General features: G+C 37.6%; 1 protein-coding gene across 4 annotated transcripts in view; it reads right to left on the bottom strand.

Moving 5' to 3' along the window:
• LOC129375430 (protein FAM184A-like) overlaps positions 1 to 25,889 on the bottom strand; it is a 171,616-nt gene that overhangs the window by 94,757 nt on the left and 50,970 nt on the right. For all 4 annotated transcript variants that reach the window (XM_055054505.1, XM_055054504.1, XM_055054506.1 and 1 more), the window contains exons 3-13: positions 25,522 to 25,680; positions 24,133 to 24,372; positions 23,409 to 23,492; positions 22,266 to 22,517; positions 14,767 to 14,902; positions 13,388 to 13,569; positions 10,210 to 10,395; positions 5,272 to 5,394; positions 4,157 to 4,318; positions 3,912 to 4,033; positions 232 to 382 (exon numbers count right to left, since the gene is read on the bottom strand). In XM_055054505.1, coding sequence (XP_054910480.1) covers positions 232 to 382; positions 3,912 to 4,033; positions 4,157 to 4,318; positions 5,272 to 5,394; positions 10,210 to 10,395; positions 13,388 to 13,569; positions 14,767 to 14,902; positions 22,266 to 22,517; positions 23,409 to 23,492; positions 24,133 to 24,372; positions 25,522 to 25,680 — 1,797 coding nt within the window. The remainder of the gene's footprint in view (positions 1 to 231; positions 383 to 3,911; positions 4,034 to 4,156; positions 4,319 to 5,271; positions 5,395 to 10,209; positions 10,396 to 13,387; positions 13,570 to 14,766; positions 14,903 to 22,265; positions 22,518 to 23,408; positions 23,493 to 24,132; positions 24,373 to 25,521; positions 25,681 to 25,889) is intronic.

Here is a 25,889-nt window from a genome sequence, read left to right as displayed (position 1 = left end):
TTATTATATTAGTTGAAAATGGTCTCAAAATAACAACATTACCATTTATCACAATAACTTCTGGGACTATTTATTGTGACAGATCTAATCAAATCACTTCTTTTGGTCTTCAAAAATAAATTTGTTGTGGTTTTTAAATTCCTGACATTCAGTCACTATTTCTGCTTTCTGAGGATGTAAATAAGATGAGGAAGACTTGGAAGCAGGTCAGTCACGATGTACAAGTCACACCTGTTCCAGCAGGTCGTCCACTTTCCTCTGCCAGCTCTCCCTGGCGCTGTTCTGCTCCTGCTCCTTGCTCTGCGCCAGCTGAGCCAGAGCCGCAGTCTTCTCCTCCTCATGCTGCTCTCTCAGCTCCTCGCGGAGCTTCTTGCACTCCTGCCTGTAAAAACAAAAGAAAAGGAAACAGTAAGTCAGAAACAGGTAAACAGTTTGTTAGTAAACTTTAAAAACTGAGGACCAAATGATTTCCAAATGTAGATCTGTAACCTGAACATTCACAAAATGTAAACAAAAATGGAGAAGCATCGGATAAAACAACCCATTTCTCTTGCCATCACTAGGCTAAACCATTTGCTCTGGGTTTATTTACCCAGAATGCCCTCTGCTGTAGTCCACTTCCTGCTTTTGGAGGCACTCACATTCGCATTCAGAACGCAAAAACAGTTCACTTCACCCGAACCGAGACTGTTTGCTGGTGGACCAGAGTTCACTGTTTTTGGTCTGCATCAGTGTTTGATTTGGATTCAGACCCTCCCAGTAGAACCAGACTCTCTAGATAACTGGAGTTTGATTCCAGCGAATGCACCCTGAAAGTCACAGGACAGCAGATCTTGAGGACTGGACTCCCTGATCTAGAACGACGGCAGAAAGAGGAATGATCAAACATCCTTCTTTATCTTTAGTCTCCTTTTGGCTAGAGAGAGCCGAGCAAAGGAGTCCTTGGTTTCCTTGAATCAGTTTTTGTCTTCTGTCTGTATAGAAGGATATATAACGGTCACAATCATGTTAACACTCACCCAGAAGTTTGCTACTAAGGTAAAAGTGCTCCTGAGAGCCGAATGTCCCCCTAATGGCAGCGATAAATTGTCTTGCGACGCTCGACCCCAGCACGGCTTTTAGTGGGTGACCATCTCTCCTTAACGCCGCTGCTCCCACCTCCGCGCCTCGCCTCCGAGATGAATGTGTGTGTCTGCACGCTGTCAATGTAATAGCTGAGTGGGAGTTGAAATGGCAGCTGTTAAATGGAGTATCCAGCAGGCGAGCATGTTTTTCTTTTTGTCACTCAGAGCTAGAAAGTGTCAGACTGAAAGCGGGGGCTCACAATAATGAACCCATCTACTGAAAAACATGCAGGTGTGAACATCCAGGCATCCTGAAGCTGCAGATCAGACGGCCATGATGTTTTTTATTTGGACTAAAGCACAGAGGAAGAGAAAGATCGATGTTTTTCACCACACACAGGGAATTAAAGCTTGGACCATCAGAACCGGCGTCCCTCAGGGCCGACTTCTCGCCCCACTCTTCTTCTCTCTGTACTAATGACTGACCAGTTAGTGAAACTCCAGGAATTTGCAGATGGCGCTGCTGTTATTGCCTGGTGCTAGAGAGACCGTTTCTTCCCCCCATGACCAGTCAAAGCACCAGGACCAATAACATTAACAAAAAAACAAAAAAAAACACACACACACACAAAAACAAGTGAAATTCATTTAAAATGTGACCAAAGTACAAATAAAACCTACAGAAACCATGGAGAATTGATGACCAAAGAATACTTTTTCAAATATTCCATGAAGACGGTTTTAGTACCAATGAAAAGTGATTCTCTCCACAAAATGTTAACCGTTTAATATCTCTTTCTATACATACAAAACACATTTACACTCCAGTCGCACCACTTTTAAACTTTAAAAGAGGAGAAACACTTGGCCACAAAGATTTTCAGATGTCTGGGATTATTGAGCTGCAGATGATAAAGAAGGTGATTAAATACTAGCTGACATTTACCTTCATAGTGTCAATGTTTAGCTGCAAACAACTGTACACAAAACCTCTACCTGGAAATTCAAACCCAAGAAAATATCAGATATTCCTGAAGGAGAAATCCCTTCATATTGTTTGAATTAACTTTCTGAGACATGAAGGGTCAAAGAAAAGACCATTTGAGTCTAATTCTCACATTTGACAGAGAAAAAAACCTTTAAAGTTACCCATAAATTTGATCATTTCAAAAAAGGCATACTTAAAAGAAGTTGGCTTTTATTTATTAGTATTATTTTCATGGGTATAAATGTTCAATGTTATTAGCAGTTATTATAAGACAAGAAAAGCATCAAGTGAATCTGCTGAAAATCAATGCAAGCAATAAAAAAAAACAGTTTCTTCTTCGTTGGTGCAAGAATCCAGCAATATAATATATAAACAAATATTGTAAATGTAAACCCTGGATAGTGATTAGTTTATCCAGCTGCTGCACATAAAAATTAAATCTAGCATTTTCATTTCAACAAAATCACTGAAAAGGTATAAGATCTATATACACAGTGATAAAACGACTTTATGTTTTTGAAATGACTTTTTATTGCCTCCTGTTGCAATAAAATGCAAGCATCACCAGATGCATCTCTGCTTGGTGAACTGTGAATCATTCGTCTTTCCACTTTCAATTTACAGCCAAAAAACAAAAAATGAAAAGGCGAAAGTGGAATTTTTTTTATTTGTTTTTGAATTGGATACAAAAAACCCCTGAAAAGATCTTGTTTTCCAAATATCTCATTTGTCTAAAAATGCTCAGAGATTCTTCGCCCGACAGAAACTGAAGAGAAAGACATTCGTCACCAGAGAGCATTTCAGTTGGATTGATGTCTGAATTCAGTTTAGATGCAGATTTCCACTGTTTATTTTGCAAACTTTGCCTTTAAACATGCAAGTCCTGCTCCTTTTCACCATTAGTGTCACATCACGACTGTTTCTTCTGCATTAACGCACTTTCAAATTATTCCCTTTTGTCACCGCTCAGTTGTGTTGCTCCCTCAGCAGCGAGGCTTCAAGCAGAAAACATTTGAATTAAACCCTAAATTGGCTCTTTAGTTAACATTTATAAATCTCTCAAACAGCAAACGTTTGTGTAAATTGTCTGTAATTTTCATGACATTTTAAATAAAAAATACTGACACCTGTGGGGCAGAGCCTTTATTCTCATCCATTTGTTTTGATATTTATTACCATCTGAAGTGACTTCAGCATCAAATTTGGTTTTGATGCTTAGAAACGTTAAAGTGTTGAAAACGCTGAGTCATCACGTAGTTTCTGCTTTTACCAAATGAAAAAACACAAGTTCCCACAATTCAATGGGACTTTCTGCAGCTTCGTGGACTATTCTAGAGCTGCAACTAAAGATTAGTTGTCAGTTTTTGCAGATTTAACCATTTATGCTTTTTATGAAACATTAGAAATCTGTTGAAATATGCAGGTAAGAAAGAAATTTCATTGGCTAAGAAAAGATGCTTTATAGCAGATTTGTTTTTGTTTTTTGCAGAATCTGAACTGTGTGAAGCTAAAACTGCCAAAGGAGGTTTTTCATCTTAACTATAAAATGTACATTTTTGTCTTAATTACTGCTGTGTCTGTGTTATTCTTTCAGCAATTGGTCTTTTTTTTAAATCTGTATACTCCAGTTATTGATTAATCGATATCCAAATTAGTTGGCAGTTATTTCGATAATCAATTAATAGTGATTAATTTGATTAAAGGTTTCAGCTCCATTCCGTAGTGGTAACATATTTACCTGTGGATCTGTCTGAGCATGCTCAGTTGTCTCATTTATTTCTTCCTGCATGATTTGAGCTTTTTAACAGAAACTCAGGCAGCAGTCGGTTTTCGGTTCTGACCCGAACACTCAGACTTACCGGAGCGTCTCGGTCCATTTCAGCTCCAGCTCCAGCGCCATCTTGTCCATCTTATGCTTTTCTTCTTCTTTGGTGGTTATGAGTTTGGCTTCATGTTGGCGTTTTTGGGATTCCAGCTCCCCCTGAGGAACAGACAGACGGACCTCTTTGTGATCCTTCCGGTTGTGAATTTATCCATAATATTGATCTTTTGTCACACAGAAGATCCAGATTATATTTCCCATAAGATGTGTGGTAGAAGTTACCTGCAGCGCGGTCAGCAGGTTGCTGGTCTCTCTGAGTCGGGCCCGCGTGGCGTCCAGTTCCTCCAGCAGTTTGTCCTGCGCCTCCTTCAGGGTGGAGATCTGGCCCTCTGCTGCCCCGAAGTCCTCCTCCCCTTTCTGCACCTCCTGCTGCAGCCGGGTCACCTGCAGGAGGGTTGGACAGATTGGACCTGAACTCAGCTGCACCCTGCGCTTCATCTCAGTGCAGAAATGACCTTGACTTCTTCGCCTCTGCAGCTCTTTGTTCAGTCAGCTGCTGTTTTGTAAAAAATATCTACAACTTTTTAAATGTTGCTGACATGCAAAGTTAAGCATTAAATGCGTTCCCTAAGCTACAAATCTGGCAAAAAAGGGTTTAAACAGTGGCATGAAAATAAAATGAAAAATTTATTCCATTTTCAAAGAGAACTTTCAAACTTTTCCAGCACTTTGGAGATTTAAAATTAATAAATAAACCAAAGAAAACTTTAAATTCACCATTGTTTGATATGATTAGTAATGTCTTGACAGTTTTCGACATTCTTCAGTAACTAAAATGTAATTTCTACATCTACAATAATTTTGGCAACTAAAATAATAAACATTTGGTCTGATTTTAATTAAAATTGAAGTGTCTTTTTATAAGGTAGATGTAAATATTTGGTTTCAACTGCAAATAAAATTTTCCAAATTTAGACTTTGATCAAACTCTAGATAACAATTCATCACAAAACTGTGCAGTTTTAATATCAAACACTTTCCAAACCTCAAAAACAACTCAATTAAATTCAAACATTTTCAAGGACTCAGATACTTTTTTACCATTTGATGCTAAATCAGATTAAATGTTTCTTGTTTAAGGTCAGAGAGGATTATCAAAATTATTTCTATTTTCTAATTGTAAGAAAATATGACCTTTTATTAAATTCTTACGTTTCCTTTGCAGCACATTGACTGATCAACTATTTAATGTTTATTATGCTCAATCTGTTACCATTTTTACGCCAGAAAGTGAAGGCTCTGACGTTGTGTTGTCAGTATTTCTATGTTTTGGACTTCATGAAGGCAAAGAGAGGATTGCAGATGTTAGATATCCAGATGTCTGGGAGACGTCTGACCTCCTCGTTGGCTGTTCTGAGTTTGGACGTCAGCTCCTCCCTCATCTCGTCCAGCTGCTGACTGAGGAGCGTCTTCTGCTCCTCCAGAGAGAGGCGCTCCTTCTCAAACTGCTGCTCCAGCTCCTGACAAAACAGACAAATTCAATCAGTTATGAGCTTAATGTCATATCAGTGAAGCTCCAGTGAAAATCTGATCCCCTCACTGTCCACTGCATTCATTCAATAAATAATATGGATAGTTCTCCTTAAACATGAACAATTTGGTCTGCAATAGTCACCAGATGACATGGAGAAAAAACTTAAGAAAATTTATAACCTTTTGGTGCATTTTTAATTTACTTTCAGGCAGTAGAGCAATATTATTGCCAGTATTAAAGATTGACTTTCATCTTTAGAAACTTTGCAGAGCATCTTGGTCGTCCTTGACTGAAGTGAGAGGAAGAATTAATCGTCAGTGTAATACGGCTTATTATGCCTGCTTATTAGTGGACAATTGTTTCTGTTACACTGTGAGATGAGCACAACTTTCCAAGGACAATTAGAGCTGAGGAAATCTGCTCAGGCGGTTTGCAACATTTATTCATTACACAGTGGGAAGCATTTAGAAACGGGATGTTACAGAAAACCGTCACAAAGAAGCAAAGCGTGAGAAATTATTGATGAGAAGCTCTTAAGTGTGATTTACTCAATTGAGTGAATCAATGATTGTTTATTTCCATGACATGAGCTCACAGCTTGACGCGTACAGTTAGCTAACCAAAGGATTGTGTTTAAAAATAATAATGGTCACTAACAGAAAAGCTGATGATACCGGTACAAAGACAACAACACCAGAAGTATCTGGACGATCGGAGGAATTCATGTGAAATGCTTGTGTTTTAAGTGTTTTCTGATGTTTTTTGTTCTCCTCTGGCTCCCTGTGCTTCATAATATTTTTGATTGTCACTTTTTCCATTAAAGCTCTTCTCTCCCTGCATTTGGATCCACCATCAACCACACAATCATGACAGGAGCATTTTAAAGTTATGAATTTGCTAAACGGCTTAAGACGAGCACTTAGACTCAATGAAAGTTTTGGGTTTATTCATAACTTTATCTACCTTGACAGAAAGCTTAGTTTTCGCAGGAAAAACAGAACCATTATATGATGTTGTGGAGGATCCAAACGGTACAAGACGGGCCGGAGGAACATGGTGGAAAAAAAAAGAGGAATGCATAGTTTAATTTGGACTCAAAGCCAACAGTCCTGTGAAGTGAATCCATTGTGTCCTACTTTCAGCTGCACAAAACAACTTTAAATCACTGCCGTCTGTGTGATATTATCAAAGGCTTTGTGGGCAATTCTGACACTGAAACTGAAAAAAATCAATCATGACGCATCGGGATTGATTTTATTACTCGCAACTCGCAACAAAGGCAGAGCAGACCCATCCATTTAAATTCAAAACTCTGCTTTCACAGAGAGAACTCATTATGATTCAAAATGTTGAAAGGCTGCAGCTGATGAAAGAAAAGATCATTTACTAGATTAAAGTTGGACCAGACGACAGAATTAGGTGCCGATGAACAGAGGGATCATCTGTCTGGCCTGTCATTTGTCAAGAAGATAACTGATGGCAGAGTGAGGACTGAAGGAAAACCTCGGGGGCCATTATTGTTTAGCAGAGTTTAGGGAGGAAGTCCTTATATGGAAAGCATGGCTTACATCCCTTGTAATATGATTTAAAACATTCTCATTGCACAACTTTGACGCAGGAGAACAGTAGATCAGTGGTAGTGCTGTGTGTGACTGGGATAAGGCCTCTGTGGAGACTGGGAACCATTACAAGGCCATTTCAGGCTGGAGGAAGTGAACGCCTCTGCAGCAGCTAAACGAGAGGTGAGCTGCGGTTCGGAGCGGCGACTCATTAAACCGGTTCTGTTTATAATCTCAGGAGACGGGTTTGGCCTTGTATCAGACCAACCTGATACTGGATGTTTAGCTGCTGGGTTTGGTTTGAACATCAGGCACAAAGGAACGAGCAGTTCTGATGGATGTGGACTGGCTGTGGACTGGCTGAAATGAGAAAACTGCAAAACAGCTGAAACACTGAGTTCCTTTACAGCGAGGCTTAAAACCCACATGGTTAGAGATGCAGACAACACTTTATTTGAAGATGAGTGTATAAGACTGACATGTCACTGTCATGAACATGAAGGCGTCTTAATGAAAGGTTATGACTGCTGTCATGACGTGTCAGTGGGTAAATAATGACACTTTTAATACAAAACTGCATTACAATTTGCAGTAAAAGTGTCACTATTTACCAAATAATGCCAAATTGACACTTTTAACTCACCTTAAATGCAACTTTGCATTAAAAGGGTCAACTTTGGATTATTGTGTAAATAATGACACTCTTAACACAAAGCTGACACTGTTAACGGCCCTTTAATGCAACTTTTAATGCAGCTTTACATTAAAAGTGATCAGCATTTTTAATGTGCATTTGATTGATGACTTTTGTTTATTGCTTGTGTCATAATTGGTGACTGCATGATGTTTTTTATGATTTAAAGCCCTTTAAATATTCAAGATTTAAAGCTTCCATTTTGGGGAAAAGGTGAAAAGAGAAACTCTTCTTTTCCACAGGAGTTAAAAACAGACTGCAGCTGGCAGACTGTGTTAGTGGCTTTGTGTGTGAGCCTGTGGCCGGTCAGGACGGCCGACCTCTGTGCTAAGTAAGAGGGAGTAAATTATTAAACCTGGATGTTTTAGAAACTCTCACACAACGCCTTTCAGTATCGCTCTGCAGCGTTCATCCATCTTTTCCCATCAAATCAACGCTGTCTAATTCCTACTTTACTTTCTTTTCCCTCTTTCTTCTGAGTTGTACATGAAATAAATGTAATCAGCATTCAAGCGGGAGTTTAAATTTAAAAACGCATGCATTCTGCACCTTTTTAAATGTCAAAGCTGCAGCGCTTCCGCAAAGCCCAATTTCCTCGTTTGTTTGAAAGAGCAAAAGTGACAAATACCCAAATACTTGAGGAGAATATGTCGTGCAGAACCTGAAAATAGACGAGCTTTCTTTGCTCCTTTGTTGCTGTGTGGGCAGGATTTTAACCTGATTAGTGTCAAACCGTCGACCGCAGAGCGACGCAGCTGTGTGGGGTAGATGTTTTAGCTCCTGCTTTAAATGGCAACAAAAACACCCTTATCACCTGCGTGACTCATCATCAGGCAGACTGCATGACGTGGCGTCATCACCAGGATTTGTTTTTATTTTTGGAAAAAAATCTGTTGTAACACAGAAAGGCAGAATTGACAGAAGCAGCCTCAGGTTGCTCACATTTCCAGCAGATTATGCAAAGCGACCCAGATGACTGTTATAGGTGGTAAATATAAGTGTGCACCCACGAAGGTGGGCTGCGTTTTCTCATTTAGGTGTGCCAACCTCTTAGTCACTGTTGCAACCTCTTTCTGATTATCCTTTTCCACAGAGGACCCCAACAAACTGCAGCTTTTCTGCAGGAGTCTCAGGCTCAATCATCTGCCACCCATGTGAAGGAATCCGACAGAAGAAGTTTGATTTAAATGTGTGTGTGGAGCGATAATACATTCCTGGCTTATATTCAGTAAAAAACATAAAATGAGTTGCTTGGATGCAACACAGGTGAACTAAAATAAATATGTAACATCGTCTTTCTGCAAAACCAGAAAAACTCATTTCTTTCTGGCAGCCAAAAATCTGCAGAGAACTTTAATGGAAACAACTTTTCCATTTGCATTTTATCTCTATTTTTACCTCAGAGGCAGAAAATCCTTAAATCCTGCCACAACTTAATTAAGACAACTAACTACAGAAACAGAGAAAGATTTCACATATCACAAGTATTTTACTGAAGTAAATCCCTTTGAAAGCATTTAACAAGATCATTTAAATAGGTCATGTAATCTGATTACATTAATAATGGATGGATGGATGCACATTTTTTAAACAGGCAAATTAATGTTGCAATAACTATGTTGTACCATCTGGTGGCGTTAAAATCACTATAAACTGCATCAAAACTCAGAAGAAGAAGAAGAACCCCAGCATGGCTAAAGCAGTGCAAAGCTAACTGCTCCAACAAAACTGTCATAATGTTCTCCAGCATCATAGTTTCTAATCTACACAAAGTTGATCAGATTTTAATCTGTTTTTCTCACCATAATTTACAAAATGTTTGTAAAATAGAAGCTTGAGATTAAGAAGCAAGTGGAACCGCTTTTTAAATGGCTGCTTTTTCGCCCTTGCAGCAGATGGTGGGGTCGGAGAAAAAAACGTTGGCTTGTTATAAACCAGAGAGTTTGAGGATAAGTTAACAAGCGCTGCTTCCCCACAGAGAACAACTTCATCAGCAGTTCTCAGCAGAATCTCTGCTACCTGGATGAAAATACAAACTGGGCAGATTTCTCTTTTAAACGACTTTTTCTTTTCGCAGGAGATATAATATACATGTATGGGTGGATGGATATGGAAACATGGCAGTTTTTTTTGTCTTAGACCTGATAGTTTTTTATTTTAAACCTTGTAATTTTTTATTGTAAACCTGTTAGTTTTCTGCTTTAGCCCTGTTAGTTTTTTAGCTGCCTCTGCTGGTGGAGGCTCTCTGGATTCACCGGCTGCTGCTTCTGATCCCGAGCAGACAAAGCCACTCAGTTATCAACAGATACAACATCAACAGACTGAATTGTGTGACAGGAGCAGATCTTTTGGCAGGCAGTGGCAGCAGAAAGCAGACGGACTGACAGCTTGTATTCTCTGAGTCACTCCTGATTATCTGTCTGCTCAGGTTAAACATATTTAAAAGACGCGGCTGTCGCTTTAAGATTCTCCCTGGCTCTGCACTGTAACTTCACCTTGAGGAGGAGTGAATGTCAGCCTGCTGGTGTGTGACAGTGTGGGGACTCACAGCCAGCAGGCGGTTCTTGTCCTTCTCCGCGGTGGCTAGCGTGTTCTCCAGGGTCACTCGGTGCTTCTTGGCCACTTCCTCCAAAGCGCGGGCCTGGCTGTCCTTCATCTGGCTGGCCTCTTCCTCGTAGTGAATTCGCATGCCCCTCATGTCCTTCTCGTGGGACGTTTTCTCGTCATGGAGGGTCTGACGAACACAGCAAGGCACAATGAACAGATTTGAGCAGATTGGAGGCTATCTCTCTGACCAGCATCATGTTGATTCTGTTGGTGTTTATGCTTTCTCTAACCGAAACAAAAAAATACATTTTATCTTTGGATCTTATGAACGATATAAAGCAGTGGTTCCCAAAGATTTTCTGGGCCTCCACCTATGGATTAAAATAAAATCCCCCCCTCAGAAAGAAAAAAAAACCAAAAATCAACTGAACGATGCACACGCATCGTTCAGCCAGACATAAACCTTTACGCATATTTTGCTTTCAAACTCCACTGAAGTTTATTTCACACTTCAGGTTGCAACAAAACACTAGAAACCAACTTCACAGTGAAGCACTTTTGTGTAACTGTTTTTTTTTTTTGTTTTTTTTCCCCATTCATCCATACTCGCCCCCCTGCAATGGCACTGCGCCCCCCCAGGGGCCACGCCCCACACTTTGGGAACCACTGATCTAAAGTCAGTTCAGGTTTTCCCTCAGAAAACTTGCTAAGCCTGGTGGAAGGAGCGCTGGGACCATCATTCATTCAGTTAAAAATGTTTTAAGTTGACAGGAAATTTGAAAATATTACTTGATAATTATGTGTTACTAGACGATTACAAGAACTCCAACTATAAAGGCTTAAAAAAAGAACTAAAATATGCTACCTTAGCCTGGCAGTTCACCAGGGTTAATAACACTGGGGGCAGACCTGGTTATTACAGTTGGAATAAGAACAGTCTTTAAAAGATATCAATGCAACTTACGCAAGACATCAACATCATCCTATGAAATAGGATGCAAGATAAAGGCAGAGATTTGCAGCATTGTAAACATGCTGAAGGTTGGTATCTATATAGATAACCAGTTTATTTCTGCTAAAAAGAACCAATTCATGACAGTCAGTTTTATTTTCCACAGCTAAGAGCTGCTTTGATAAAGGGATGAGAAATTAGTCAAACTGAGCCAAACTGCTGTGGGATCATAATGCAACAAAGATGAGGAGGGAAACTCTGCTCTGTTTGATGTCAACAACAAAGCCTGAACTTCCTGGGCGCTCAGGTGGCCTTTTGGCTGAAAGAAGACAAGCAGAGGACTCACAGAAACAACTTTAACTTTTTGTTTTTAAAGAAAAGTTAACGACAAAGATTCAACAGTAAGACTTTAAACATCCATAGAAAAAGGAGGAAAAAATAAATCAACAATTTACAATGACAGATGCACAAACAGAGATCAACATAATCCAGTTTGATAAAAATAAATAAATCAGATTAGGATTCAAACGTTTCACCATTTTCAGCCTATATAATATATATAAATATATATATATTATATATATATATATATAATATAATATATATACATAACCATAGATATACATTCATCTCTCTGCTTTTTTGATTGTTTTTCTGAATGAGACAAACTTTTAAAACTATGGCTGAAACGATTAATTGTGATTAATCGATTATTGAAATAATCAACTAATTTAGGCTCAACTTGAATATGCTGATGTTAGAGGTATTTCCTTCGTGACATGAACCTCGACTTCCAGATGAAGCAATACGTAAACAAGAGGAAAAGCGACGGTATTTATATCATTTATATCAATGATCGAATTTTCACAATAGAAATTGCGTTTTTTGCATGTTAGGCAATAAATTTTCATTTTTACATTTGAAAAATGAATTTGATTATTTGTTTACTTGCATGCCTTAAAGTATTTTTATGTATACTGTATAAGAAGGCTACAGTGGTTAAATAGAAAATTTGCAGAATCAGATGATTTTTTTTCTTTTTTATCTGATTAATCGATTAATCAGAAAACTACAATAATTATTGGAAAACATCCAAAACATGCAGGATAGACTGTTCTATATCCTCAGAATGAGCAGCTTATTTCTTTCAGATGATAAAATTTTTGTATTTGCTTAAACTTTAGTTGATTTTCTTTGCAAATCAACTGAAACATCCAGTTATTCCCCATAGCTGTGAGCCTTGGAGGCCACTCTGACAGAAAAGTGTAGTAAAGTTTAGCTGATCCTCTGTTTTCCTGGGGAAAGCATTGAAATTCATAGCAGCCGCAGCCAGTGGGAGACCTCTCCCAGCTCCCAGAGGATTACACTGCACAAATGTCAGAGACAAAAGGATGGGAAAACACACATGAAGCAGCAACACTTGACATTTACTGTCTGCTGCGCTTGGCCGGCTGACTAAACTCTTCCACAAATCATCCGACCTTTGAGGCTTTTTGTTTTTAATAAGCTTGTTTTGTTTTCGCGTCGCAGTTTTTTTTTTTCAAGCTGTGATCGACAGCTGAACAGTTTGAACTTTTTTTGCATTAAGTTCAACATTGCAGAAAATTACTGCAGTTTATCTGCAGCAGACCTAATATGGACGTAGATCTAAGCAAAGTAAGAGATACGAATAGCAGCGGAGAAAGAGAGTGAATGAAAGCAGAACAGATATTAATTCAAACACGGCTGAATGCAAACCAAAAAATAAATAAATGGACACCAGAGTTAGAAGATAAGAACATGAAACGCCAAGTTACTAAAATATTTTACACAAAAAGTAAATCTAATCTGATTTCAAAGCATTACAATAAGAAAGTTCAATTCCATTCATTCAACCCAAGAAAGAAGAATTAATTCATTCAGAATCCATCCATTCATCTGTCTATCCATTGATCCATCCATTCATCCATTCGTCCGTCCGTCCATCCATCCATGTTTCTGAGATTATCTTGATTCACAGCAAACTGAGTTGCTGCCTACTGATCTCTGTCACTCTGCATCCTCATCCTATTAACATACAGTAGCAGAATTAATCTGATACAACTCTGCATTCAAACACCAACATGCGGACCATTGTTCAGCTTCCCTACAGTCTACAGAACGGCTCAGCCTCAGCATCCTGATCAGCTTTTACTTATTCATAACAGTGACTTCCAGCCTTGCATGAATACTAAGCAAACACACGGACCTTCTGCAGGGACTGGATCTGCTGTTTGTGTCTTTCTTCCAGCGCTTTGCTCTGGCTCTGCAGGGCCTCCCTCTCTTCCTCCGTCCGCAGCACCTTGTCCTTTAGGCGGCTGCGCTCGTTGTCCAGGTCCCTGATGGCGGCTTCCTGGGTCATCTGGGTGGCCTGCAGGCTGCTTATCTGACCTGTCAGGAGAGAAATGTTACAGATCAGCACAGTTATATAACATATATATATATATATATATATATATATATATATATATATATATATATATATATATATATATATATATATATATTTTAGGAATCAATTATTCTATTGTGACGACTAATCAATAAATTGGATTAAAACAAATTCAGCAACATATTTTACACACACTAAAATTAAGTTAAAAAGTGCAAAAAAAATCCCTAAAAATTATTTTTCAATAAGAAAATAAAATATTTTATGAAGCTAACAATTATCGTAGGAATTGATTATTCTATTCTGATGATTATTCAATTAACTGACTAAAAATTTTGAACTTTTTGCAGATTTTTAATTTAACCACTTAAACTATGTTTGTATAGAATATTAAAGACATGTAATAAAAAAAGAAATGCAAAAAAACAGGATTAATTAACTATTTTCAAATAAGAAAATAAACATTATTATATAGCCAATTATCATTTTAAGAACTGATCTTTCTGTTTTGGCGATTAATTGATTAATCAAGTAAGATTCTGGAGATTTTTTTTTATTTGGACAAGTAAGCTTATTTTATACAATATTTTGAGTTTGCATAAGAGTAAAATTGCACATTCACTCCTCCCCTGCGGGGAAACACTTCATTACAGTCTGCAGATTTTTCAACCAACCATTTTCAACCAAATAACCCAATCAGCCTTTACAGGGCATATTTCAACTCCAACATTTCATATAAAATTTGAGAGAATGTGTCTTTCTTTGCAAAACGCCCTCCATGTGTCCTCACCGGCCGGATCCCAAGCAGCTTTGGCAGAAAAACATTTTTCTAATCAGACTTTAGGAGCTCATGAAACTAATGAGGCGAACGTTATTCTGCTCTAACGAGCTCAGATGGCTCACATGCATCAGACTGTAATGTTTTTGCAATATAGTTGCAGCAAAAAAGAGAAAACTGAGACAAGTTGTTAAATTAGATTGTGTTGCTTAAACTGGATAGACTCAAAGTATAGAGCTCCACTGCCTTTTAGGGACAGGGAACGCCATTAGCTTTGATATGCAGCCATAACTTTAAAACGTTTTGAGCTGTGATGCCTCAGATGAGACAAGAGGAGCTGTTAGTCGATGTCTGATGCGTTTCTGCGACTGCCGGCGTGGGGAGAAGCGAGGAGAGGTGATAACGTTTAGGTTCTTACTGGCTTTGAGGAGTATTTCCGTGGCCTGCTGCTGAACTCGGTCTCTGGCTGCCTCCAGCTCACACTCTGCCTCTTTCTGACGGATCTCTATAATCTCAGAGTTCTGGGTCACTTCATCCAGCTGCTTGGTTAAGTCCTGGAGAAGAGTCAAAACAATGCAAGAAAACTTAAACAGTGCACATGCATGACTTAAAACAGAAATAAAAGACTGGGCTTCTTCCTGCATCTCTGCTGTCATTTCCAGAGAAAGGATAAAGCTTTTATTTCTCCAATATGCGTATATTCATCAACTCCTTATCTATTAGTGCGAAAACGTAACCAACTCAAAAGTAAGACTTTATCAGACCTCTTAAAGACCATTATTAATCAAATTATGAATACAAAATGTATATTTAAAACTTTTTAAGACCTCTTTAAGACCATTATGTATTAAACTTGACTTGTATCGCAACAGAAACTAACCAAGACATTTTAAAGACCATTACGAATTAAATGTAAGACCTGTATTGTGATAGAAAAACATATTTAAGATATTTTAGAATCTCTAAAATCATTATGAATAAAATTTAGGACTTGTGTCATTATACAAATGTATATTTAAAACCTCTTAAAACCTTTTTAAGATCATTGTGAATTAACTTTAAAACATGTACTGCAGTTTTTTGAGATATTCCACAATCACAATTTACGCAAAATCGGCTGATCAACGCATTTTTTCATGCTCGTGCATAATTGTGAGCTTACATGATTTTCATTATGAAAATTATGCATTTAAGACAGTAAGTCTGAAAATGTTTCAAACTTACTGTCTTAAAAAGTCTTAAATGTAAATTTATGCTGGAGAGGACATACAAAAACGCTCAAAACCTCCAATCAGGAGAACTAAAGTAAAGAATGGATTTTTACTGATGTAATATTGACTTTTAGGATCCAAATTCAGATTTGATGTTGATGTGCTTTGTGCTGAGTATTAACACTCAGACCAGGAAGTAATTTAAACATTAAATCAAAGATCTAGTTTATTTTGTAACACACCAGCCAGTTTCTTTCAGTAATTCTTCTGCTCGACTCGCATTGTGTCACATTCTGTTTGCTGTATTTCCTGCATGAACTTTTAGCTGCCAGAGCCATCTGTTATTTATAGGAGCAGATTCACTTTGTTCCGTTTGTAAATAAATAAACTTGTATTTATCTCCTATCCATCTGGTTCGTGCCTGTGAGCCTACATTTTGCTCCAGATACCTCCACAGACATCTGTGACGATTAGCAGGAGCAAATTAAAACCTGCGGCTCCTAAAATGAAGGAAAAGCCTGTTCATCTAATATTTAAAAACAATATTGGTGAAAAGTAGTATTGTAAACAGGCCAGAGATGCGACTAATGATTGTTACTAATCTATTACTCTGACAATCGAATTAAAATAAAATGGCACAACATGCAGATTTCTCATGAAACTTTTTTAGTTTTTATTACATAATGATAATGATTTCTTTCATTTTATTGCCAAAAATGCAGCAACACAGCCTTTATTCAGGGACTGAACAAAATGAAACTAAAACTGCCACTTGAGAAGTTTTGGGTAAAACATTTAAACAAAAAGGCGTTTTAAAAATAAGTCGAAATGTAAATGTATTGAAAATTTTTGGCTTAAATATGCTGCTTTTTTCAGCAAATTTTTTTTTTAGAATTAACGATTAATCAATTACTAAATCGGCTGATAATTATTTCAACAACTGATCTATCACAATTAATGCGATTAATAATTTCAGCTTACATAACAAAACATATTGCTGGCATATTTTTAATACTGAGGATCAGGGATTTAAATCCCAACTGCTGTTCAATTAATAAGAAGCAGACTTCAGGGAACGATACAAATCGACACACATGAAGCGCAGAAGTTATGCGACTCAGAAACTCATGAGAGGTAATTTCACATCTTTCAGGAGTCGCGTCAAACAGCCTGCCTAAAATCTAATTACCACAGCCGCGGTTAAGACAAAGAAGCCCCAGAATGACGAGACCCACTGAGGAGTCACACCAATTAGACTTTATGGGTGCAGGAGTGTGAGCAAGCTGTCCTCCGATGACAAGAGGAGCTGCAGCTTCTCCCTGTAAGGTTTCACATGCAAGCCACAATGCCTAACAAGGAAATAAAAAAATCTCTTTTTAAATGTTTATTTTCACATTTCTGGGGTGAATTTTACTGGGTGAAACATTCAGACAGAAATGGAGTCGGTTGAATTTATGTGAGCATGAAGTTCTAACTTGAGGTTTGATCAACTATTGATTGCTTTAGTCTCCATCTGTAAGATTTGTAGTATAAATCTACAAATTTATGGATTGATACCAGACATATGGTTTGAAACAGCCAACCATTATCTGTTACAAAGCTCCAGACTGAAAACTCTTAGTAGGAAAATTATTGTTTCTTACACCGGAGCCCCAGCTGGACAATGCAACTTTAAATTGTTCTGGCTTTTCGTTCAGATTGTCTAAAATATTTGAAAGGAAATGCAGCTTCGGACCAATCCAGGAGCACCATTTGTTCCCCCTTGATGCTGATTGGCTGATGCTCAAAGATTGGGAATACAGTGAATGTTAGCTTCTGCTATAATGCTAAGATGGTTTTCTCCTGTTTGCATTAATGAATTTTAAGGTATACTTGATGGTTTTACTCTTAAAATGGGCAGTAATAAGCATTTAAATATAAAGAGCTTTTCTTCAAAGGTTTTGATAAATTGGACATCATTTTTTACCAGATTTCTGACTTTATGAAAGTTTGTCCACTTGTCACGGTGTAAATGTTGTCTCTGAATAATAAAGTCACTACTTCTGTTAAGCAGAACCAAGACTCTGTGTTTAGAAAATAAACCCGCGGCGTTTTTATTCTTCTGTATTGATCCACATCTGTCCGATTTCCAACAGGCCTTGTTTAAAAGATCAACACTTGGATCAAAGTAGTGGAGTTCAAACGCTATTGATCATCAGCCAAAATCATCCAGTTGGGCTTAGCAACAAACTAAATATGTAAACTTTTAATAGCACATAAACTTTTTTTAAAATAAAATCTTACTATTTTCAGCAACAACAGAAGCATGTGGGTCACTTTCTCTGAAAATGTTTGCCATATTTGGTTTAATAAACCAGTTCAAAGCAACGGGTAAAAGTTGTTACTATTTAAATTGAAATTTTATACACTAAAAAGTATTATTTGTAAAATATGATCTCTTTGTTTTAGACTATGTCTAAAACTCTGAGCCCAAAGTGAGTTAAATTAATTAAAAATTAGTTTGAATGCATGTTTCTAAACTGGATAAAGTGACTTGTTTTATGCATTAATGCATGAACTCAGATGTATCTGGACTTTATTGCATATTGTTGTTTCAGGCCTGGTTGCTTCATCTTAAACAGCAACAAGCCTTTTGATACTTCTGCAACGCTCCAGGGTATTCTTTAGTTATTTGTTTAGTTAAAACGCTGACGTCTGCAGTTAGTTTAATTAAACACCATTCTTGTCTTAGTCCTCCAGTAAATTTCTTTGTCCTTTCACAACCTTTGTGCTCAAAGAGAAACATAAAGTTGTTTAATGCCACATCGATCCTCTTGGATACAAAAAGGCCGAAAACCCGCACTCCGTCTCTTTTCTCTTTTCTCCATGCTCATTTGAACCTACTGAGCCAGCAAATCTTTAAAGGGCTCACAAAAATAGCTCCTCTGTTTACTAAAACTCTGCTCTGTTTCGTGGAAAGCAAGCAGACCAAGAGGATGAGACAGGATAAATATGAGTTTTAGGTGAAGTGGCTCACGGAAACAAACTGATGGAGAGAAAGAAACAATCAGGATTTATCAATGAAAACACCCTTAAATGTAGCTCCTGCTGTCTATTTGTTATGTTTATGTTTGTTTTTCTTTGTTAATAATGAACCATGGTAAAAATGTAATAAGTGAAATAATCTGCCAGTGATGTTTTTATGTAAATATTAGTAAATTTTTGACTTAAAACAAGCTGAAAAGTTACTTGTATGTTAGTTTTGAGACAAAATGAGTCATTGCAAGTGTTTTTGCAGTGTACTTCAATTGGGATGTGTTCTCAGTTAATTAGTAATTGATTATTCTATTGATTTATTGATTAATTGTTATAAAATGACACACTTTGCTGATTTTTTATTTAACAATTTAACCTTATTAAATGCAGTATTAGAAATGCATATCTGGAAAAATGCATTTCAGTTAAATGAAAAAAAAAAAAATTAACTTCTTAAGTCCATTGAAGTAAATAAGCATTTTATTGCCAAAAAAGCAAGAACAGAATTACTTTAGTGAATGTTTGATCGACGTAGCAAACGATGCATCAGCAGCTGAAGGAATTACATCCAACATCAACATGTGATTCATCATCAATTGGTTTAGACTAACCAAGTAATAATTTTAAAGCAAAAGATGTTTAATAAGTGATCAGATTTTTGAAATATCGAATTAATCGAGTAATCGTCAGAAAAATCGATTATAAAACAACAATTAGCTGCAGCCCTAATAAAACTAATAAAACTGACTTTAAATATGCACAAATACTGAAGTTTCAGGTCTCAGAAGTAAAATCCCTGAATGGAAATATATGGATGAAACGTCTGTGAGAAAACTGCCTGAAGTCAAACTTCAGGTGTTCTTTAGTCTTTACTGTTTAATCCAAATAGATGGAGTTAAGTACAACCTCACCCCAAAATCCCTAAAGAACCTCTGATTTTTACATTTCCATTTAAATTCAAAAACTCATGATTAATTGCTTTTGTCTTGCAGGGATAAGCCTCTGTCAGCCAACTTGGACCAGCTTTTCTCGAGAGCAAAATATTTAGTCCGAAGACAGTGACAGCAGCAATTTAGCACAGAGTCACTGGTGTATTTCACTCTGGGGAAAAGTTGTAATTTTGGCAAGCACGTTCCCGCAGTAGCTTGTGAACAGTCAGCCATTAATTACGTCTGTCTGAGTTACTCCGAGCGATCATTTGCTTGCATTTCTCTGAAGATTTGCCCACTTCATCATGAGCATGAGGAGGTGACAGAGAACATTGGAGCAGTAAGCTGAATACAGGAAAAAGTTGTTTAAAGTTGGAGTTAAATTGATGCCTGATGAGTTTTTTCTACATTTATGCTTGTATCGACACTGGCCTTCAAAATATTGATGCAGCAGACAGACCAACACAAAGTGAAGTGGAGAGAAAATGAGATTCTTTTAATTATTTTTACTGATAAAAATGTGAATGTACGTTGAGATTTAGTTTTTTTGTGGTTCGATGTCACTGAATCAGTGAATCTCATGTGACGCCGTTTAATTTATTGCTAAAAAAAGAAACTGGCCAAATAGGCTGAAGTTTGTGATTGTGACGCGCTAACATGGAGAAGTTAAGGAACCATGAATCTAAATGAAGAAATAAAATGCTCCTCCACCTCAGCCAAATTAAAACCAAAGGTTTTTGCTGTAGCTGAAGGATTAAGAGACTCGGTCACAGACAGTCTTATTTAGAGATTATTCAGATATTAACCCACCAAACATTCAATGTAAGAAACAATCAGATCTGTTTCTATCAAGTACAGTCTGTTTCAGGCTGTCTGCTTTGTTGACTCTTCTTTATCTGGGTTACAGTTAATTGTGCTGATAATTAAATGAAACTAATAACCCCAGGCACACAGCAGTTTCTGCTGACCTTGATCTTATTCTTGGTAACTCTGCAAAGGGAGGACCTCTTACTGTCTTCTGTGTAATCAGACTTCAAACACATCAGACCCACTTCACCGATTCCCCTGAAGCACTTGTCAGCTTTATTTTCAGTGGGGGATCCCCTCAAAAGACCTTGAAGACATCAAAACTCTGAAAGTAGGAACAAATCCTCACCTAACAAACATGCAGCTTGTTCTTACACGATTTAATCTGATTGTGCTGAAGACAGTCAAATTTATCCAAATTTACCTTGAAGGCATCAGAATGGAAACATATTGAAAAGTTGAAGTTGCTTCTTTGAACAAAAGAGCTGGAGAGTAAATACTGACTGTATTAGCTTTCTAACCTTTGATTCTGTATTTTATTAAATTTTATAAAACAGACAATATGGTTTAAATTGTTATTTGCTGTTATTAAGTGCTGGGCTCACTTATTGCTAATCTGCAAACGTGCTAGTAGCAAAGCACTTTTTTGATTAGCGCTTATGCTAACTTTGAAAATGTTTAAAAAAACATAGCTTTCTCTAAATTCTAAAGCACTAATTTATTTTAGAATTTGACACATTTGCCAAATTAGTCTAGTTTAGTAAATTAGTAAAACACTAAGTTAGTAATTACAAAAACAATGCTTTAGTAATTAGCGCTAATTTAATGCTAATTAATTCAATAAATATTAAATTAGCACTAAGCCCTCAGAACCTAGAAAAGCACATAAGTTAGTAAAGCAACCTAATAGTGATTTACTAAGTAGTGCTTTAGTAAATTACTTTAGAACTAATTCATGTTCATGTTGTAGAATTAAGGACTATAATAAATAAATAAAGTTCGACACCTGCGTTGAAGTTTTGTTTATTGACTGTTGATGTCAAATTCTCAACTTTTACATTTCTGCTCTTATTTTGAAGGGGGTGAAGACTATTTACACAGCAGTTCCATTTCCTGTCTGCATGTTCTCTCTTTTCTTTCCACCAATAACTTTAACTCAAACAAGAAAATTACCATGTAATTACCATGATAATGTAATGTGATATTTTAGTCTAGTTTATAAGTAGTTTCCACTGAGCTGCTAGTGGAAGCACCAGCTTGGCGTTCCTTTTTTTTGGTTCTCCTTTAGGCTCCAACATGGAGGACAACAGCTGGCTTCAGTTGTTAAAAGTTTCAAGTTAGTACCTTTCTGTGCTGGCTGCTGCGTTGTTTGGGCCAGAAGCATTAACCTGTGGAAGTAAAACTAAAGACCACCTTGAATCCAACCTGACAGAAAGTTAAACGCTCCAGTGGGGACGATTAGGAAGTGTCGGATAAATTAGAGTCCCGTTGCACCTGTTAGAAGTTTGAGGTGTAGTCTGCAGTCTGCAGAAGTTTGATTTTATTTTAGTTGAGGAGCAACTTATCAAATTTGATCACATATAGATCTGCATTTTATAGATCATCTTACTTTTATTGTAGAAGTTAGTTAAGAGTAAAATAATAGCTACAAATTTTAATAAATATGAATTTGTGTTGGATGATGGACGGATGGATGGATTGAGGGACAGACGGACAGACAGATGGACAGTTGAATGGATGGATTGTAAACAAATATTTCTCCCATCTCTTTCGCTTTGTATTTTTCATATTTGGAGGAAAAACTAAAACTTTCCTCCTCTTTCAGACTTCCTGTCTGAGCTGAAACTTTCTTTAAGTCAAACCAAATTATATCTTGGCGCTACCACAACATCCGTAAATGGCCAGAGGAAGTGAAACCATAGAAACTGCCTTCGTTTTGTGTCCGTCCCACTGACCTTGATGGAGCTCTCTGCTGTGCTGAGCGCTGCCTGCAGCTTGTGCGACTTCTCGCGGTTTTCCCGAGTCTCGTCCGTCACGCGGGCCAGCTCGGCCCGGAGCTTCCCCAGCGTTTTCTGGAGCGCCGCCTCCTGAGTCTGGAACTCCCGCCGCAGCTCGGCCTCGGTCCGCTTCCACGCCAGCAGGTTGTCGGCCGTCAGCTGCTGGGTTCGCTTCATGGCTTCCAGCTCGCGTTCGTAAAACGCTTGAGCCTGGAGAACAAAACAGAAAACAGAGCTAGACGTAAAAAAGACCCGCAAACACGGTAAAAATACTAAGTATTTCTGGTTTAGTTTCTAGTAAAAATATCTTAGTACATTTAAAGTAAGACAAAACTAACTCAGCAAGATATATGAGCTTGTTTTAAGTTAATCATTCCTTAATATTGATGAGAGAATATTTATTCCATTGGCACATTTTTTCACTTAAAATATAAGAAAATTTAAAATTGACTCGTTATAATAATCTGTTATTATAATTAGTACCTTTTCGTCAATGTTAAGAAATTAATTACTTAATTCTATTGTTGAGCCTCTTAAAAACAAATTCTCTAGTGAGTCACTTTATCTGGCTGCCAGTAATAAAGGAAAGAGCCTCTGTATCTTTGACTAGGACCATTTACATCTCGTGTTAAACAAGTTTTTACAAAGCGTTTAATCTGGTGTGACTACCAGTTACATTAGTAAAGCATCAAGTGCTTGTGTAGTAAAGTACTCTTGTTAAAAAGCCTCGTTTTCTATCATTGCTTATCAGATAAAGCAATAAAAACTCACAAGTGGATCATTCTTACCATAAGTCTATTATTCATCTGATTTTATGAACCAAGTTTAGAACAGGCCTTTAAACTCGTATTTACTTTGGTCAATAAAGCATAAAAGCCACTAAATGAGCATAATAAGCTGAACTCACTTTACAAATGTTCTATCAATTAACCTAAATGAAAATACACTCAGTGAAAGTTGTTGGATCTATCTACTGGTACGAGGCATCTCCAGTCAAATTCATTTGGAATCACTAAATTTAGCTCCGTGTTGAGATGTAACCCCATATATCACTGTTATTAGTGATATATGGATGCAATGCTTCCCACTGCTGGGCGGTACCTTGCTGAGTTTGGCTTCATATTCGTCCACCAGCCTCTTCTTGTCCTGTTTGAGCTCCTCCACCCGCTCCGACAGAGACTCCACCTGCAGCATAACGAGACTCATTAACCATATCTGCCATTTAAACTGTAAACTTAAAGCCGGAACAGTGGATTTTATTTGGGAAATGTCACCATTTCCAATGGAACAAGCCCTTATTTCTGGCTGAAGAGTTACTTGGGATTTAGTGCCCTTGAAATAAGACAGAACTAAGAAATTTGCACTTGAAACTGAACTAAAAATACTTGGCAAGTTTTTGTGTTTATATACAATTTTTGAAGTAATTACACTGCAAAAACACAAAATCTTACCCGGTATTTTTGATCTGGTGTCTAGTGGAAATTTAAGTTAATAAAGAAAATACTTAATCCATCGGCAAATTATTTTATGAATAGCAAGACATTTTTCCAAGGTTATGAGTGAAATAATCTGCTACTGGAACTAGTACTTTATTTTTTATCATTGTTAAGAAATTATGGAGTTAAAAAAGAATTTCTTGCTGAAATGTTGCTTGTAAATTAATTTTGTTGAACTACAATATTTGCATTACAAACTGGACCAAAACTACTTGGTAAGATTTAGCAGCGAATGAGTTTTTCCGCATCACAAACTATCAGTTTAATAGGGAAACTACAGAGCAACAGGTTGAGCTGTTCTGGTTTTTCAGAAGTTAATGGTGCATTACCTCGGCTTTGTGGAGCTGCCCCAGTTTCTCCTGGTCTTTGCTGTAGTTTGCATTCTGGCTCTGGTGGCTGCGGAGGAGATCCTGGATCTCCTGCCTGTGCTGAGCCCTGAGCTCCTCCAGAGCCGCTTTCTTCTCCTGCTCAAACTGAGCCTGGGCCTGGCTGAACGTCCGCAGCTTCTCCTCAAAGGACCGTCTCATCTCCTCCACCTCCCTCGACATGGACACCACGCGCTGCGTGTGCTGCCAAAAGAGACACAAAATGAAAGGCTGAGTCAAAGGAATGGGGGATTGATTTCTGGGTTTCAAAGCGAGCCGGGGAGCCAGGCGGTGATGTGCCGGATTGGGGGATTCTGATCTGCCTGCCAAACCTTTCGCCTCTAAATGAGCTAAAAACAATCTAAACTTGTCTAAACATTAAACTCCTTCAACTTTTTAACATCCAAGTAACACAAATATCTAAACTCACTGATCGAAAGTAGCTTTTATAGTTATATTTATATTCATTTTCTTCATTTTATTTGACTAAAGACGCAGATAACACCATTATTAACTTGCTCTAATTAAATATGATGATATTTGTCAGGCATGAAAGAAGTGCAGGCACTATCTAGCAAATCAAGGAGCTTCATTCTACGGTGACCCAGAAGGATCAAAAAACAAACCAAAAAAAAAGCTAACGGCACCAAGCAGCAAAAAAAGCCACAACAAATGTTGGTTGTTTTGCTCAAGTGGAAGCTATGCTAGCAAGTTTTGCATAAGTTTCATTTCAGCAGAAATTCAGGTTTAGCCTAAACTTTGTTTTAACATTCTAATATTTTTAATAGAATGATAAAAACATTGTTGTTTTAGCATAAATTGTGCTTTGCCAAACATGTTGATAACCTGCATTAATAGGTTCTGTTTTAGAAAAAATGCTGTTTTAGCGTGAATTTCGTTCAGCACAGATGAATATGTGTTTATCTAAACCAGTTTATTCTGCTCCACTTCACAGTCCTGGTCCACTCTGTGTTCATCTGTCACATGAAATCCCAATGAAATACATTAAAGTTTGTTGTTAAGTGACAAAATGTGAGAACTCGTGAAAAATCATATATGGTTATAAAGAGACTTGACCAAAATCCAACTGCTCTTTTAATTAAGAATCTTAATTTTCAAGATATTAGATCAATAAAAGGTTGTACCTCTATTAATGTCAGCTTAGCTATCACTGGTCAGTCAAAGTAAAATGATGCCCAGTATCAAACCATGATTTGTATCAACAGAACATGTCTGCGTGGATCCCAGCTGTCGACAGCAACAACAACTCGCTGCGTGACGCTGATTACCTGCAGCTGTGCCGGGCGGACACAGCTGCTTCCTGACAGGCGGAGGGAGGGAGGCTGTGTGTACCTGGGCCTCGGTGCAGAGCTGCATGTCCTCCACCCGCTGACGGTAGCTCTCGAACTCGGCCAGCGCCTGCCTCTTCATCCTCTCATGCAGCTCCATGGACTCCTCCAGAGACTGGATCCTCTTCTTCAGGTCCATCTCATCGCTGATTTTACTCTTGTACTGCAGCAAAAATGAAACGCTCAGTAAGTTGGTGCCTATTAGATTTTTCTCATTCATTTTTTTTTAACATATCAGTGGTAATTAAGAAATTTTATTAGTTATTTTGTTTTATATTTTTTGAACTGAGCCATGTCTAAGGTTTTGATCACAGTGTTTTTCACTGTGATCAGTGAAAAACACATTTCTCCCAAATATAAGATCTTTTTCAC

This window comes from Poeciliopsis prolifica, unplaced genomic scaffold (assembly GCF_027474105.1).
Source record: "Poeciliopsis prolifica strain line A6 unplaced genomic scaffold, Auburn_PproV2 SCAFFOLD039, whole genome shotgun sequence".
Taxonomy (NCBI): Eukaryota; Metazoa; Chordata; class Actinopteri; order Cyprinodontiformes; family Poeciliidae; genus Poeciliopsis; species Poeciliopsis prolifica.
Note: the sequence above shows the minus strand (reverse complement) of the source record. Positions and strands in the feature narration are given on the sequence as shown.